General features: G+C 41.0%; 1 protein-coding gene across 1 annotated transcript in view; it reads right to left on the bottom strand.

Moving 5' to 3' along the window:
- Nucleotides 1-10285: 10285 nt before the first annotated feature.
- Nucleotides 10286-16589, bottom strand: part of si:ch211-171b20.3 (uncharacterized) — a 149904-nt gene continuing 143600 nt past the window's right edge. Inside the window, exon 9 of the mRNA XM_060824127.1 lies at nucleotides 10286-10503. Coding sequence (XP_060680110.1) covers nucleotides 10370-10503 — 134 coding nt within the window. The 3' untranslated portion in view covers nucleotides 10286-10369. The remainder of the gene's footprint in view (nucleotides 10504-16589) is intronic.

Here is a 16589-nt window from a genome sequence, read left to right on the forward strand (position 1 = left end):
ATATCGCTTTTTTTATCGACAGTGAGGGAAATTCCCCATTACTTTCATTTTTGCATCCCATGGGGCCATTTGTCCATGTCCAATAAGATGGCCCCGGCTTTGGCAAAATCACTTTTAGCTAGGTTTACACCAAGCCTGCCTTACGAAGTGGATTGAACAAATCCAATAAATGCTGTAAATGTTCCTTCCATGAGTGACTAAAAATCACCAGGTCATTTATATACACCACATAATTGGGTTTTCCAGCAATGACCTTATTAATCAGTCTCTGAAAAGTGGCTGGAGTGTTTTTTCGTAGCAAATGGCATGACTTTGATCTGATATAATCCATTTGGAGTTACGAAAGCTGAAATTGCCATTGCTGTCTCTGAGAGATACTTGCCAGTAGCCTATGAGCAAGTCCAACTTAGAAATGTAAGTTGCTTGTCCCACCTTTTCAACACAGTCCTCCACCCATTAATTCAATGGACTGAATTTGATCAATTCATTTGGTGCATGTCAGTCTTTGTAACGGCGTTGACTTTGCGATAGTCCACACATAACCAGTGGGTACCATCTGGCTTTGGCACCATGACTACAGGTGAGCTCCAGTCAGTGTAACTCACTTTGATTCTGCCATCTTGGAGCATGCGCTCAATTGCCTTCTGAACCTGTGCCAACTTTAGAGGGTTATGCCAGTAAGGATGTTGCTTAATCAGAACAGCATTTCCTGTATCTACATCTTGCACAATTAGGTTAGTACTTCCCAGTTTATTTCCACATATCTCCTCCCCATGTTATAGTAATAACTCTTTCAGGTCATTTTGATTTTCTTGTGGAAGGTAACTCAACAATTTATCCCAATTTTTGACAACTTCCTCATTGTCCAGTTTGATTTGAGAATGTCCAAATCAGAATCGTCTGAATTTGGTTCTTCCTTCTGTGCAGTAATTATTAACACCTTCTTGTCTTGTTTTCCTTCCCTATCAAAATACCTTTTGAGCATATTCACATGACATACTCTGAGATTTCTTCCTGTCTGGAGTCCTTCTCAAGTAGTTCACCTCACACAATTTCTTCTCAATTTGATACAGTCCACTAAATCTTGCCTTTAAAGACTCACCTGTTACTGGAAGTAACACCAATACCTTATCTCATTTGCAAAATTGTGAGTTTGTGATTTCTTATCCGCTTCCTGTTTCATTGTATGCTGTGATACTTTTAAAAGCTGTCTAGCCAACTCTCCAGCTCTATTTAATTGTTCTCTAAGATTTGACACACAACCCAAATGGTTGGTCTCTGAATTCTCACTTAATTTCTCCTTGCTCAATTCTAACGGTCCTCTTACTCCATGCCCCAAAATTAATTCAATAGACTGAATTTGGTCAATTCATTTGGTGCATGTGTGATCGCAAAAAGTACAAACGGAACTCCCTTATCCCAATCATCTGGATAATCCTGACCATAAGCCCTCAACATGGTCTGTAGTGTTTGATGCCATTTCTCTAGCACTCCCTGTTTCTGGTAGATTTGAATTACTTAATTCCCAAGTTATCCATAACCTCCTTGAATAGTTTGGATGTGAAGTTAGATCCTTGATCTTGATCTGACTGGATCTCTAGTGGTAGTCTGTATCTAGTAAAAAAAATTAAGTAATTCTTCTACTACCCTTTTAGGTGTGATGTTGCATAATGGTATTACCTCTGGAAATCTAGTTGACATATCCATTATTATGAATAAATACTTATTTCCACTTTTTGTTTGAAGTAGGGGACTTATGCAATCAATAAAGACTCTTGTGAAAGGTGCAGGTTTTATTACTGCCTGTGGTTTTCTGATTAGCTGACATGTATGACATGTCTGGCAAAATTCAACTCTGTCCTTATGTAGTCCAGACCAGTAAAAGTGTCTTTATATTTTACCCTGTGTTTTCCACACCCTTAAAATGACCCCCAGGTGGTAGCTCATGCGCCACTCACAGCACCTCCTTTCTATGCCCTACTGGCAATACAATTTGATGAATGTCTGCCCATTTCTCATCTGCTTGGATGTGTGATGGTCTCCATTTTCTCATTAAGACATCATTTGTTAAGTAATACCGCACAGGGATGCATTCACTCTCTGTAAATATCTTTTGATACAACTGTTTTAAGTTCTCATCTTTCTGCTGTAATTCAATCAGCTTAGCAGAGCTGATTGATACATGTATGTTTACCTATTTGCTCCTTCTCTGCCTCCTTATCTGATTTTTAAAAAATCTTGGATAAAGCCATGTCAGCTTCCTTATTTGTGCCTTTTGAACTCTCTTGCTTCAACTTGTGCCTCTGTGATCTTGTGATCACACAATCTGGGAAAATTCCTGGATAAACATCCTGCACTTCTTCAGTTGCCTGTGTCTCCACTGGCTTTCAACTAGAGTAGGCAGCATGCCTACCGGTGAATCAGCTATTTCATTTGCAAGGACATTTTTTTCCTGGAGCTGAGAGTTTATCTAGTACTCCTACCACACATTCTCCACTCTTCTCTGGACTCTATAAGCAGCACCTTACATAATTGAGCACTTTTTGTCTCACCATGAATTCTTGTTACCAGTACCTTTTCTGGCAATAGATCCTCAGGAGTATGCATCTCCTCATTCTTCAGCATTACAGACTTGGAAGATTCTGTGTCCCTTAATAGTGTAACCTCTTTAACTGCTACTCCTGCTCAGTGAGCAAACCTATGTACAGAACCTCAGCCTGATCTACAAATCTTCTCAAAACTCACTTACAGGGTGGCTTTTTGGAACAGCTTGTGATGGAGCTGACAAGGGAACAGTCTATTCTGGACTTAGTGCCATATAATGAGCCAGACTTTATAAAAGATCTTAAAGTAAGGGAACACTTAAAGAGGCAGCGATCACAATATGGTAGAGGTCAGTCTGCAGTTTGAAAGAGAGGAGGCAAAATTGGATGTAATGGTGTCACAGTTAAATAAAGGTAATTACAGGGGCATGAGAGAGGAACTGATGAAAATCGTCTGAAAGCAGAACCAGGCTGGGAAGACAGTAGAGCAACACTGGCAGGAGTTTCTGGGTGTAATTGAGGACACAGTATAGAGGCTCATCCCAAAGAATAGAAAGATTATCCGGGGGTGGGAGTTGAGGAGGATTAGACACAATGGCTGACAAAGGAAGTCAGGAAATGTATCATAGAAAAAGAGAGCCTATAAAGCGGTCAAGAGCACTGGGAAATCAGAAAATTGGGAAGACTACAAAAACAAATACAGGATAACAAAGACAGAAATAAGGAAGGATAGGATCAAATATGAAGGTAAGCTAGCCAGTAATATTAGAAATGATAGTAAAAGTTTCTTTCAATACTTAAGAAAAAAACGAGAGGCAGTAGAAATTGGGCTGCACCAAATTGATGCTGAGGCTTGTGATCGTAGATAAGGAACTAGCTGAAGGACTTAATAAATACTTTGTGTCAGTCATGAGTAATATCCTAACAATTCAGGAGAGTCAAGGGTAGAGTTGAGTATGGTAGCCATTACAAAAGAGAAAGTGCTAGAAAAGTTAAAAGGTCTAAAAATTGATAAATCTTCTGGCCTGGATGGGCTACGTCCTAGAGTTCTGAGGGAAGTGGCTGAGGAAATAACGGAGGCATTGATTGTAATCTTTCAAAAATCACTGGAGTCAGGGAAGGTCTTAGATGATTGGAAAATCACTGTTGTAACCCCCTTATTCAAGAAAAGATCAAGACAGAAGATGGAAAATTATAGGCTGATTAGCCTAACCTTGGTTGTAGATAAAATTCTAGAATCCATTGTTAAGGATGAGATTTCTAAATTCTTGGAAGTGCAGGGTTGGATTAGAACAAGTCAGCATGGATTTAGTAAGGGGAGGCTATGCCTGACAAACTTGTTAGAATTCTTTGAAGAGGTAACAAGTAGGTTAGACCAGGAAAACCCAGTGGATATTATCTATCTAGATTTCCAAAATACCTTTGATAAGGTTCCTCATGGGAGGCTGCTGAGTAAGGTGAGGGTACACGGTGTTTAAGGTGGGCTACTGGCATGATTGAGGACTTGCTGTCTGACAGAAGGCAGAGAGTAGGGATAAAAGGATCTGTTTTGGAATGGCAGCTAGTGATAAGTGGTGTCTCGCAGGGTTCAGTTTTCGAGCCGCAGCTGTTCACTTTATATTTTAATGATCTGGATGAAGGGACTGGGGGCATTCTGGCAAAGTTCGCCGATGATACAAAGTTAAGCAGGCAGACAGGTAGTTCTGAGGAGATGGAGAGGCTGCAAAAAGATTTAGACAGTTTAGGAGAGTGGTCCAGGAAATAGCTGATGAAATTCAATGTGAGCACATGCAAGGTCTTTCACTTTGGAAAAAAGAATACAGGCATGGACTATTCTCTGAATAGTAAGAAAATTCATAAAGCCAAAGTACAAAGGGATCTGGGAGTGCTAGTCCAGGATTCTCTAAAAGCTGACTTGCAGGTTGAGTCTGTGGTTAAAAGAAAATGTAATGTTGTTATTTATCTCAAGAGGGTTGGATATAAAAGCAGCAATGTGCTACTGAAACTTTATAAAGCTCTGGTTAGGCCCCATTTGGAATACTGTGTCCAGTTTTGGGCCCCATACCTCAGGAAGGACATACTAGCACTGGAGCATGTCCAGTGGAGATTCACATGGATGATCCCTGGAATGATAAGCCTAACATAAAATGATTGGCTGAGGATCCTGGGATTGTATTCATTAGAGTTTAGAAGATTGAGAGTAGATCTAATAGAAACTTACAAGATAATGCATAGCTTAGAAAGTGTGGACGCTGGGAATTTGTTTCCATCAGGCGGGGATACTAGGACCCGTGGGTACAGCCTTAGAATTAGAGAGGGTCAATTTAGAATGGAAATAAGACATTTCTTCAGCCAGAGTGGTGGGCCTGTGGAATTCATTGCCACAGAGCGCAGTGGAGGTTGGGACGTTAAATATTTTCAAGTCAGAGATTGATAAATTCTTGATGTCGCAAGGAACTAAGGGATATGAGGAAAGTGTGGGTAAGTGGCGTTGAAATGCCCATCAGCCATGATTGAATGGTGAAGTGGACTTTACTTCCACTCCTATTTCTTATGGTTTTATGGTCTTATAAACAAAAAAAACCTCTCAATATCCTTTTAATCTCTGTACCAAACCAGTGTAATTGGCACCGGGAGCATTTTATTACCCCTCTGGAAAAAAAACCAAGGACACAGTATCCTTGAGAAAAGGAAGAGCATTAAAAAAAAAAGGAACAGCTTTGTGACAATATATAGGAAATCAGGGGACAACTTCCAGTGTCCATTTTTGCCATGGCTGCATTGGAGTCCAGGCCCCCAGAATATTAGCAAGTTTCTTGATCCTACCTCCCTTGAGTATTGAGGGAAACTTGTTAATTGTAATGCACGTGCCGTAGACAGTAGTAATGACAGGAATATCTCATTCTTAAAAAAATTCTTGCTCCTATTGGGGCATTTCCCATTTCATATGTGAGATAGTTACCTCATCCAAGTTGATATCAGTTTTTTAAATGTCAAACCATCTTGAGTAGTAATCAGTGACCACAGCAATGGCATTGTTGTGAGAACCCTACAGGAGATATTCACCACCCATGGTATTCCAGATGTTATTTCAAACAATGTCCCACAGTTTAGTTATAAAATGGTCAAAATATTTGCAAAGAAAATGGACTTTTCACAGGTTACAAGTTTGCGTCAGTCCAATGGAGATGCACAAAAGGCATTTTAAACAGTGAAAAATTGGAGGTGTAATCCAGATTTTTCTGCTTTGCTTGCTATTCATGCTACTGTGCTGTCCTCAGGTCCATCCCCATCAGATGGGAGTGCAGATTAAAAACAGCTTCCATTATTACCAAGCAGCCTGCTTCCAAGGGTCAAGAGGTGATGGCAGAATAGAAATATCATTTACAAGAAATTCAGAGATCCAGACTATTTGGCCTGGGACATGGATTACATCCCACCATGGGAGATGGTGAAATTTGAATTCAGTAAAAATCTGGAGCTTTAAAAAAAAACTGCTCTAACTATAACCATTATCATCATGTATTTTAAGGAAGGAAATCTGTCGTCCTCACCTGGTCTAAGACTACATATTACTCCAAACTTTCAACAATGTGGTTGACTCAACTGATCTCTGAAATGGCCCTAACGAGACACTTAGTTCAAGGGACAAATAGCGATGGACAATAAATGCAAGCTTAGTGAGTGACACCCACGTTCCATGAACAAATAATAAAACAATTCAACTTGCTTCCCAGAAGGAACACCAACTCCAGAGTAAGCTTGCAACCATGATAAATATTACCACATCTCAGGCATTGCCTAATGTAGAACATGGACAATAGGTGTGGATAAAGGACCTGCATACTATCAGAGTACTAGTACTGTCAGGTCAACTGTCTGGACAGTACCAATCATTATCTTTTAGATACAAACGAAGGTCCCATTCATTGCAACCACTGTCACTTCATTGAACCAGCCTACTCATCTAAGTACCAATACTTCCAGCTAAACCCTTGGTTCTTACTATTCCAGATAGACTAAATCTCTGACCTAATGGCAGCCTGGAGAGAAAAAGAAAACTCAGCAATTTTACCTCAAGTTTTTCTAATCCTTGTCATGGACTGTCCTGATACATTTATCGATACAAATGAATCAAGTCAAAGATGTGTAGGGTGTGGGAGGTAGCTATAAGGGAAAAGATGTTGAGTATATGTTGTGAAAACATGTAATCTGATTAATCACTTGAGAATGTCTAGAGACGTTAATAAATATTTATGACAAGTGGTGGGGTGGGTGGGCATGGGAAGGAGGCAGCATGGGAATGGTTATTATATAAGGAGTGGTACATGTATGGAATGAGCTGCCAGAAGATGTTGTGGAGGCTGGTACAATTGCAACATTTAAGAGGCATTTGAATAGGAATAGGAAGGGTTTGGAGGGATATGGACTGGGTGCTGGCAGGTGGGACTAGATTGGGTTGGGATATCTGGTCGGCATGGACAGGTTGGACCGAAGGGTCTGTTCCCATGCTGTACATCTCTATGACTCTATGACTGTGTTATCCAGGCAAAAGTGAGGACTGCAGATGCTGGAGATTAGCATTGAGAGTATGGTGCTGGAAAAGCACAGCAGACCAGGTAGCATCCAAGGAGCAGGAAAATCGACGTTTCAGGAAAAAGCCCTTCTTCAGGAATGTTGAAACCCGCCTCTGCCTGAAACGTTAATTTTCCTGCTTCGCGGATGCTGCCTGACCTGCTATGCTTTTCCAGCACCACTCTCTCAACTGTAGTAAATCTCAGCTAATCATGTATAGTAATGTTTAGAGTTAAAGTGCAATAAATAGAGTTCTAAAGAAGCCTATGTCTGTCTTGCCCTTGTCTTCTCCTCAACCAGTGTGTCTTGAATCTGAATTCATGGATATGGGCTTAAATCACACAATGAAAGATCAATAGCATCTTGGCTCTCTGGATCTATGATGAGTTGGACAAATTTATTTTTTTTAAAGAGCCATCAGTGAACTCACAAATGCATTAAAAAAAACAAAGAACTGCAGATGCTGGAAATCAGAATCAAGGACAGAAATTGCGAAAAAAAACTCAGCAGGTCCGTCAGTATCTGTAGAAAGAACACAGAGTTAGCATTTCCAGTCCAGTGACCTTTCTTCAGAATAGGACACCATATGAATCACTTCTCAACAGATATTAAACTTGGAGAGACTTCACCCCTTACACTGTAAATGTTTAATTACAAGAAATGAGATGTCTTCTGTGCTGATTGGCACAGGGAGGCTTAATCCCCAACAGTAAGTCTTTAACCACAAGGAGCCAGACAGCATGTGACTAAGATTTCTCGTGAGCTGATCAAGGCTTCACCACCACCGTCGTTTTGTGCAACAAGTGGCTGGCATCTGAAGGAGCCAAGTAACGGAGGAAATTGGTACACGCCAGAGCTTGGACGAAACCAAGCTTGAAGTTTGTGAACTTCTATTTATCAAAATTGTGCAAGCTGGATATTAATAAGTACTCATCATTGTTAATGAGTCCTGGTGATGAAAGTTGTGAATCCCAGCCAGCCTGAAAAGTTCTAAGAACTTGATTGCAAAACATTAACCTGCCATTGGGAAACTCAATTTTTGCCTGCGATCCAATTGTTATTTATGTTCCCCGCCTGCACTCGGTTAGCTCTGGGCAGGCCAGGAAAATGCTGCTCTCTGTCCTGAATTGCACTTATTCATGAGTTTCTACCTCAGTTTGCTTACTTGATACACTGAACAAGACACATGTATGTATATCAGTTGAAATTCTGCAAAACTAGGAGACACTGCTAGCTAGAGAAAGTAATTCCAACTAATTGCTGAATTAACTAATTGTATCTTTAGCAATGAGCTTGTTTATTCCTAAGATTGAAATAAACTTAACATAACTAGCAAATTGTACTTAAATACTAATTGATTAGATTTGAGAAAGAGAACAAACCTTATAATTATAAGTCTTTAAAATTTCCTCACTTAATTTCACAGTCTGGAGCTGCAACCTCTCTCTTTTATTAATTCCTTATGATGAAGATGTAATGAATTTTACAACAGGTTAAATGAAAACTGGCCTCAGTTGCCAAATGCTAGGGTGAAGAGGGAATCCTGCTACTGGACAGCCTGTGATCAGTTGTGTTAAAACATTCCCCCCTTCCATTACCATGCGCTCACTACTAATAATTAAGATGTCCACAGCGATCACTCAGCTTTATCTGGGCTGCCTGGCTGAATGGAAATTTCCAGTCAGTCTCACAACATTGGTCAGACTTCGCATTTTAATTGGCTTAGTAGGCTATCCACCAGTCAAAATTGTCCCTACCAAATAGGGCAGAGAGAGGAACATGCTAGGACATTCGTATAGTGTTCTTAAGCCATCCCACCTTCGATGTTTCTATCTGATTAAAATTTCTGTCTAATGTTCCTCACTGAGGCTCAGATCTGCTCCTTGTAGAGTATTTCTGGATATGGTCTCCTGTTGAGAGCCCTTCTACCTTTTCTCCCTCTTTCAGCAGATGGTCCTGCGATGTGCTGCCTCTGCTCTTTCTCCCTGTCATGTAATCCAGCAAGAATGCATAGTATGGTTTGGCAGATTTCTTGATGTCAGGATCGAGTTCTGTATCACGTGCCTTACTACTTTAGCAATTTTACAGAACTCTTAGAAAATACTAAACACTTCTATAACTGCAGCAACAGCCATAAGACATTCAACAGTAATCTTAAAGTAACTGACAATCTTTTTGTGTGGCAATGGTGGTGTCCTTCCTTTTGCTGAATGTGTTTTAAACAGACATCATTAACTGGAGCATTGAATTCCAAAATGGCAATGCAGACAACAAATCATTATTATATGCTGAAAGTTTGTAACCAAGATGTCTTGCTGCAAGAATACCAGACCACAAATTAAATATTTTTACAGCTTTGGTCTCTTTATCTAAGGAATGATACATTTGTCTTAGATTGTTGCAAAAGTTCACTAAACTGATACATGGGGTGACTGGGTTTGCCCATGAGACAAGAGTCCCTATAGTTCAGAAAAATGAGAGGTAGTTTCATTGTAACGCATAAAATCCTTATAGTGCTCGGTGGTGCTGAAAAGCTCTATCCTCTTGCTTGAGAACATTGAACTAGTGGTCTTAATTTCAGGATTAGAGGTCAACCAGCTATAAAGGAAACGAGGAGAAGTTTTTTCACTGAGGGCTGTAAATCTTTGGAATACTTCATCCTAGATATGAATGTTCAGTCAATGGTTATATTCAATATGAGGGTAGGATGGGAAAGTGAAGTTGATGTAGAACTTCAGCCACGATCTTATCAATTGGAGAAAGAGGAAAGAGCCCACTTCTGTACTTATTCTTTTTAGTATAATACCAGCAAAAACCTAACCCCAATACTTCTTCACAAGGTAGCACTTATATATTTTAAGATATAATCTGTTCATAATCCCTTAAAAAAAGTCTTGGATTCCTGTTGCTATGATCTACATTGTGCCTTTCTATAATCTTCTTATAAATTATGTTCCAGGCACTTGTGTAATTAATTTCAGTTTTCAAGAAATGTTAAAACTTTAATTTATGACTTGAAGTGCTTGACTGACCTATGCCAAAATGAAGACTTTATCACATCAGTGAATAGATCAATATATATTTATTATCTTTTCTAAGGTGCAGGTAAATATAGAATCCTGACCAGATAGCTCAGTTTGGCAAACTAAGTTGTTTCTATTGGGTTAGTTATGTCAGTCTCATTAGTCATATCTGATTCAGTACGGTTTTGCTTTAGCATTGAAATATATAGTGAAACAACTAAAATATCTTCAGCAATCTGATCTCTTCTTCAGTTTGCGTATTTTTTCTTGCCGAATGGTATCGCATTCCAAACCAGCTATTTCTGTCAGCCGATGAATGAACGAAGCTGATGCACCCTGAAGAGGGTTGTGGTAGCTGTGTACTGCACCAAAAAATGCAAATGAGTGAAGATCATGACACAGAATTCTTGAAGAAAAATAAATATAGTACTGTCTAGAAGCTAAGCACAGTTCAAATTACTATTTTCACAAAATAATAGTCATGATCCTACCATTCAAATAAAGGGATTTTGTTGTAGCACTTTAAGAAAACACATGCTGGGATTTTTTGAGGCAGTATGGGTCACTGTAAGCAGGAGGTGACTCTGTTTTAGCTGGCAACATGATCTGAGGCCATGTTTTATGAAGGATAGCCAATAAAAGCAATATCCCAAACCCCCAAGAGATGCTGAGAGGTTTGCAGTTCAGCCAACTCAGTAGGACTGCCAGAAGAAGTGCCCTGGAGCACAAAGGCATATTGATGAATATGTAAATAAAGATAAATGAGTTGGACCATAGCAGATACCAGTCAAGCAAATGCCAGCATATGAAGGGCTTGGTGAGGGCAGTCAGCACTTTAGCCACAGCAGTAGCATTGTTACACAGGTCCTTAACTGGACCAAAGAGCATCTGAAAATGAGTGTCACTTAGCTCACCTATCCATTGCCCCCAACCCCTCAGGGACACCATCATGTGCTTTCCTCAAACACACTTGTGATTTCCTCAAATGTTAAAGACCCATCCACCACTGGTCAAGTACCAGTGGCAGGGAATGAAATCCTTGACTGGTCATTTAATTAGTGCAGTTGCCCTTTGGGAGTGGGTGCTGCCTACCACTTGGCCCACCATTGCAAGATGGATTGGCATGGTAGGATGACTGGCACTCTAAATCTGTCTTCCCTCATCATTTTATCGGCTGCTTTCAGCTTGATCCCAGGAACCAGGTAAAATTCAGCCCAATAAAAGGAAAAGTAAGAATTATTAAAAGTAATATTATTGAATCCATTTATACATTTCTAACACTGAAATAGAATTAAAGAAATTGTCATGCCAAATGAAGACATTTCTTGATCTTAACTTTAAACGTGGCCCTGCATTCAGAATATGATTTTCTGGAACAATCTTTTATGTGAAAATATTAAGACAGTTGCCAGAATTGACTCTCTCAGCGGAGCAGGTAAGGGCTGTTTGGCAGTGGCTGCTTGAAGGCTCGGTGACGTTTGTTTAACGGTTTAAATTTGAAAGTATTTTTTTAAAAAAGTGCGGAGCGGACCCTGAAGCTGGTGTAGCACAAGCTTACCTGGGTAAGTTGTTTTTTCCTATAAAGGCGTGCAGGAGAGGAACACGAGGCACTACAGAGGTAGGGTACGTGATGTCTCCGATCGTGTTTTCCGGGTCCTTAAGGGGGAGGGGGGTGCAGCCTGAAGTTGTGATCCACATTAGCACCAATGACATAGGTAGGAAGAGGGATGCGGATGTTAGGCAGGCTTTCAGGGAGCTAGGTTGGAAGCTCACAGTTGGAACAGACAGAGTTGTTGTCTCTGGTTTGTTACCCGTGCCACGTGATAGAGAGTCGAGGAATAGGGAGAGAGAGCAGTTAAATGCGTGGATACAGGGATGGTGCCGGAAGGAGGGATTCCGGTTTCTGGATAACTGGGGTTCTTTCTGGGGAAGGTGGGACCTCTATAAACAGGATGGGCTACACCTGAACCTGAGGGGCACCAGTATCCTTGGGGGGAGGTTTGCTAGTGCTCTTTGGGGGGGTTTAAACTAACTCTGCAGGGGCATGGGAACCTAGACTGTAGCTTTAGGGTGCAGGACTGGAGTGTAGGGAGATTAGGAACATGGCAACAGTCTCGAAGGAGGGTGCCTGTAAACAAGAAGGTGGCTTGAAGTGTGTACACTTCAATGCGACAAGTATACGAAATAAGGTAGGTGAACTAGCAGCGTGGGTTGGTACCTGGGATTTCGATGTTGTGGCTGCTACGGAGACATGGGTAGAACAGGGACAGGATTGGCTGTTGCAGTTTCCAGGGTTTAAATGTTTTAGTAGGCTCAGAGGTGGGGGTAAAAGAGGGGGAGGTGTGGCATTGCTTGTCAAAGATAGTATTACAGCAGTGGAAAGGACGATGGATGAAGACTCGCCATCTGAGGTAGTTTGGGCTGGGCTTAGAAATAGGAAAGGTGAGATCACCCTGTTAGGAATTTTCTACAGGCCTCCTAATAGTCCTAGAGACGAAGAAGCAAGGATTGCGAGGATGATTCAGGAGAAGAGTGAAAGTAATAGAGTGGTTGTTATGGGGGACTTTAACTTTCCAGATATTGACTGGGAAAGCTATAGCTCGTGTACGTTAGATGGGTTGGTGTTTGTCCAATGTGTGCAGGAGGGTTTCCTGACACAATATGTAGACAGGCCAACAAGAGGTGAGGCTATACTGGATTTGATTCTGGGTAACGAACCAGGCCAGGTGTTAGAATTGGAGGTAGGTGAGCACTTCTGGGGACAGTGACCACAATTCAGTGACTTTTACTCTAGTGATGGAGAGGGATAAGTGTACACTACAGGGCAAGAGTTATAGCTGGGGCAGGGAAATTATGATGCGGTGAGGCATGACTTAGGATGTGTGGCTTGGAAAAGTAGGCTTCAAGGGAAGGGTGCAATCAATATGTGGAACTTGTTCAAGGAGCAACTATTGAGTGTCCTTGATAAGTATGTACCTGTCAGGCAGGAAGGAAAGGGTCATGTGAGGGAGCCGTGGTTTAATAAGGAATTGGAATCCCTTATTAAAGGGAAGAGGGCGGCCTATGTAAAGATGAGGCGTGAAGGTTCAATTGGGGCGATTGTGAGTTATAAGGTAGGCAGGAAGGATCTAAAGAGAGAGCTAAGAGCAGCAAGGAAGGGACATGAAAAATCCTTGGTTGGTAGGATTAGGGAAAACCCAAAGGCTTTCTATCGGTATGTCAGGAATAAAAGAATGACTAGGGTAGGAATAGGTCCAGTCAAGGATAGTAGTGGGAAGTTGCGTGTGGAGGCTGAAGAAATTGGGGAGACACTGAATACTTTTCGTCAGTATTCACTCAGGAACAGGACATTGTTGCCGATGTGAATATTGAGTCAATTAATTAGAATGGATGGCTTTGAGGTATGTAGGGAAGAGATGGTGGAAATTCTGGAAAGGGTGAAAATAGATAAGTCCCCTGGGCCTGATGGCATTTATCCTAGGATTCTCTGGGAAGCAAGGGAGGAGATTGCAGAGCCATTTGCGTTGATTTTTATGTCCTCGTTGTGCACAGGAATAGTGCCAGAAGACTGGAGGATAGCAAATGTGGTTCCCTTGTTCAAGAAGGAGAGTAGGGATAACCCTAGTAACTATAGGCTGGTGAGTCTCACTTCTGTTGTGAGCAAAGCATTAGAGAGAATTGTAAGGGATAGGATTTTGAACATCTGGATCGGAATAATGTGATCAAGGATAGTCAGCAAGGTTTTGTGAAGGGCAGGTCGTGCCTCACAAACCTTATTGAATTATTTGAGAAGGTGACTAAGGAGGTGGACGAGGATAAAGTGGTAGATGTGGTGTATATGGATTTTAGTAAGGCATTTGATAAGGTTCCCCATGGTAGGCTACTGCAAAAAATATGGAGGTATGGCATTGAGGGTGAGTTGGAGGTTTGGATTAGAAACTGGCTGGCTGGAAGAAGACAAAGGGTAGTAGTTGATGGTAAAGATTCATCCTGGAGTGCAGTTACCAGCGATGTTCCGCAAGGATCTGTTTTGGGACCATTGCTATTTGTCATTTTTATAAATGACCTGGAGGAGGGGCTAGAAGGTTGGGTGAGCAAGTTTGCGGATGATACAAAAGTCGGTGGAGTTGTTGACAGTGAGGAAGGATGTGGCAGGTTACAGCAGGATATAGATAAGCTGCAGAGCTGGGCAGAAAGGTGGCAAATGGAGTTCAATGTAGGTAAGTGTGAAGTGATTCACTTTGGTAAGAGTAACAAGAAGATGGGGTACTGGGCTAATGGTCGGATACTTGGTAGTGTGGATGAGCAGAGGGATCTTGGTGTCCATGTACACAGATCTCTGAAAGTTGCCACCCAGGTAAATAGTGCTGTGAAGAAGGCATATGGCGTACTGGCTTTTATTGGTAGAGGAATTGAGTTCTGGAGTCCTGAGGTCATGTTGCAGTTGTATAAGACTCTGGTGCGGCCACATCTGGAGTATTGTATGCAGTTTTGGTTGCCATACTATAGGAAAAATGTAGAGGCACTGGAACGGGTGCAGAGGAGGTTTGCCAGGATGTTGCCTGGTATGGCAGGAAGATCGTATGAGGAAAGGCTGAGGCACTTGGGGCTGTTTTCATTGGAGAAAAGAATGTTTAAGGGTGACTTGATAGAGGTGTACAAGATGATTAGGGGTTTAGATAGGATTGACCATGAGAACCTTTTTCCACGTATAGAGTCAGCTATTACGAGGGGGCATAGCTTTAAATTAAGGGGTGGTAGGTATAGGACAGATGTAAGGGGTAGTTTCTTTACTCAGTAGCAGTGGTGGACTCTCCCTCTTTATGGGCATTTAAACAGGCATTGGGTAGACATATGGAGGATAGTGGGCTAGTGTAGGTTAGGTGGGCTTGGATCAGTGCAACATCAAGGGCCGAAGGGCCTGTACCGCGCTGTATTTTTCTATGTTCTATGTTCTATGTAATTAAGATAATGTTCACAATTTCAAATTGTACAGACAAAGGATTAAGTTATATTTGAGAATACTTCTGGAGATTCTGAAATGCAGACGGTATTCCAGTGGAAAAATGACCATTCTTATCAGCTCAACAAAAATGAATCCAACAAACAAATGCTGCTACACATGTCGGAGATGCAAGGATGGAATATCAAATAAGATCTCCCTGTGAGATAATTGTAGCTGGGATGGGGCAGGTTATCAATGACTTTCCCATTGTGCATCAATCACCCTATTCCCAAGCCATTATTTGGTAAATAGAATGCACTGAACATTGCCATCACATGCCTAAAAAGGATTTCAGATAATACATCTGTTATTCCAAGAACCAGAGAAAAACTAATCATTCTGCAAAGAGCAGACATTGTACAATATTAGCAGCAGAACAAGGCATGTATTTTTAAACCTGAGACTGCTACTTTTTAAAAGTCTCACAGCTTAACTCCAATGCCAAGTCTACATGTAAAGAAAGTGAACATCCTGGGTAAGAAAAACTACAAATAACTAACTTCATGATCTGCTGAACAACCATCGTTTCTTCTAGGTTTGCCCACCTTGAAGAAACTCTGTGCATCTGTCCAACAGAAATTCCATTCAAAATTTTTTCCCGTCTTCATCACCATTACTTTCTCCCAGGCTGGCCTTTACCCATTCCTTTGCCCAATTGCGGTTTTCTCTCTCTGTGTGTGCTCCATGTCTACTTATGGTTTACTCCTCCCCTCCCTATCTCCAGCAGATATTCCAACCTTTTCTTAGCTACAATCAGTTCTGAAGAAGAGTCACTGGACTTTGAAATTATATTTAACAAGCTCTTACCTGGAAACACTGATATTGTTTGAATGACCCTGAATTCAGACTAACATTTCAGGAGTAAATAGACTTAGTTATTTATAAAACATCTACTATAAGCATGTTTTCCAAACTTTGTAAAGACTGGTGCATTTTTCACCACTTCAAATTTTTAAAGTGAGAAGGACAACATTTTGTGATCAAATGAATGCCAGACAAACTGGTCAATCGCACACTATCATGCTTGGCTTGGCTCCCAGAGGATACCTCTGTCCCAGAACAGAACTCAGAAGTTCTGAATTTCTTTTTAATGGCTTGGATTTGCAGAGTTGGAGAATATCCTGTCATTTCCATCTTTTGGATAAGATGTAAACAAATGCCCTGTTTACCCTATCAGTGGGATATACAGGATCTTGCAGTATTATTTTGAGTAACTGTAGGGGAATTATCCTCAGTATCGTGGATAACCTTCAATTAACAGCATGAAAGTTGATAATTTGGTCATTATCATATAGTCTGTAGGAGCTTGTGTTGCACACACTGACAGCCACATTTCCTATATTACAACACTATCTGCATTTCAAAAGTTCTTAATAGGCTTGAAAACACTTTGAGGTGTCTGAATAAGCATCCATTTTTCTGGGAATACTACTGGATATTGCC

The sequence above is a fragment of the Hemiscyllium ocellatum genome, chromosome 4 (assembly GCF_020745735.1).
Source record: "Hemiscyllium ocellatum isolate sHemOce1 chromosome 4, sHemOce1.pat.X.cur, whole genome shotgun sequence".
NCBI classification, from domain to species: Eukaryota; Metazoa; Chordata; class Chondrichthyes; order Orectolobiformes; family Hemiscylliidae; genus Hemiscyllium; species Hemiscyllium ocellatum.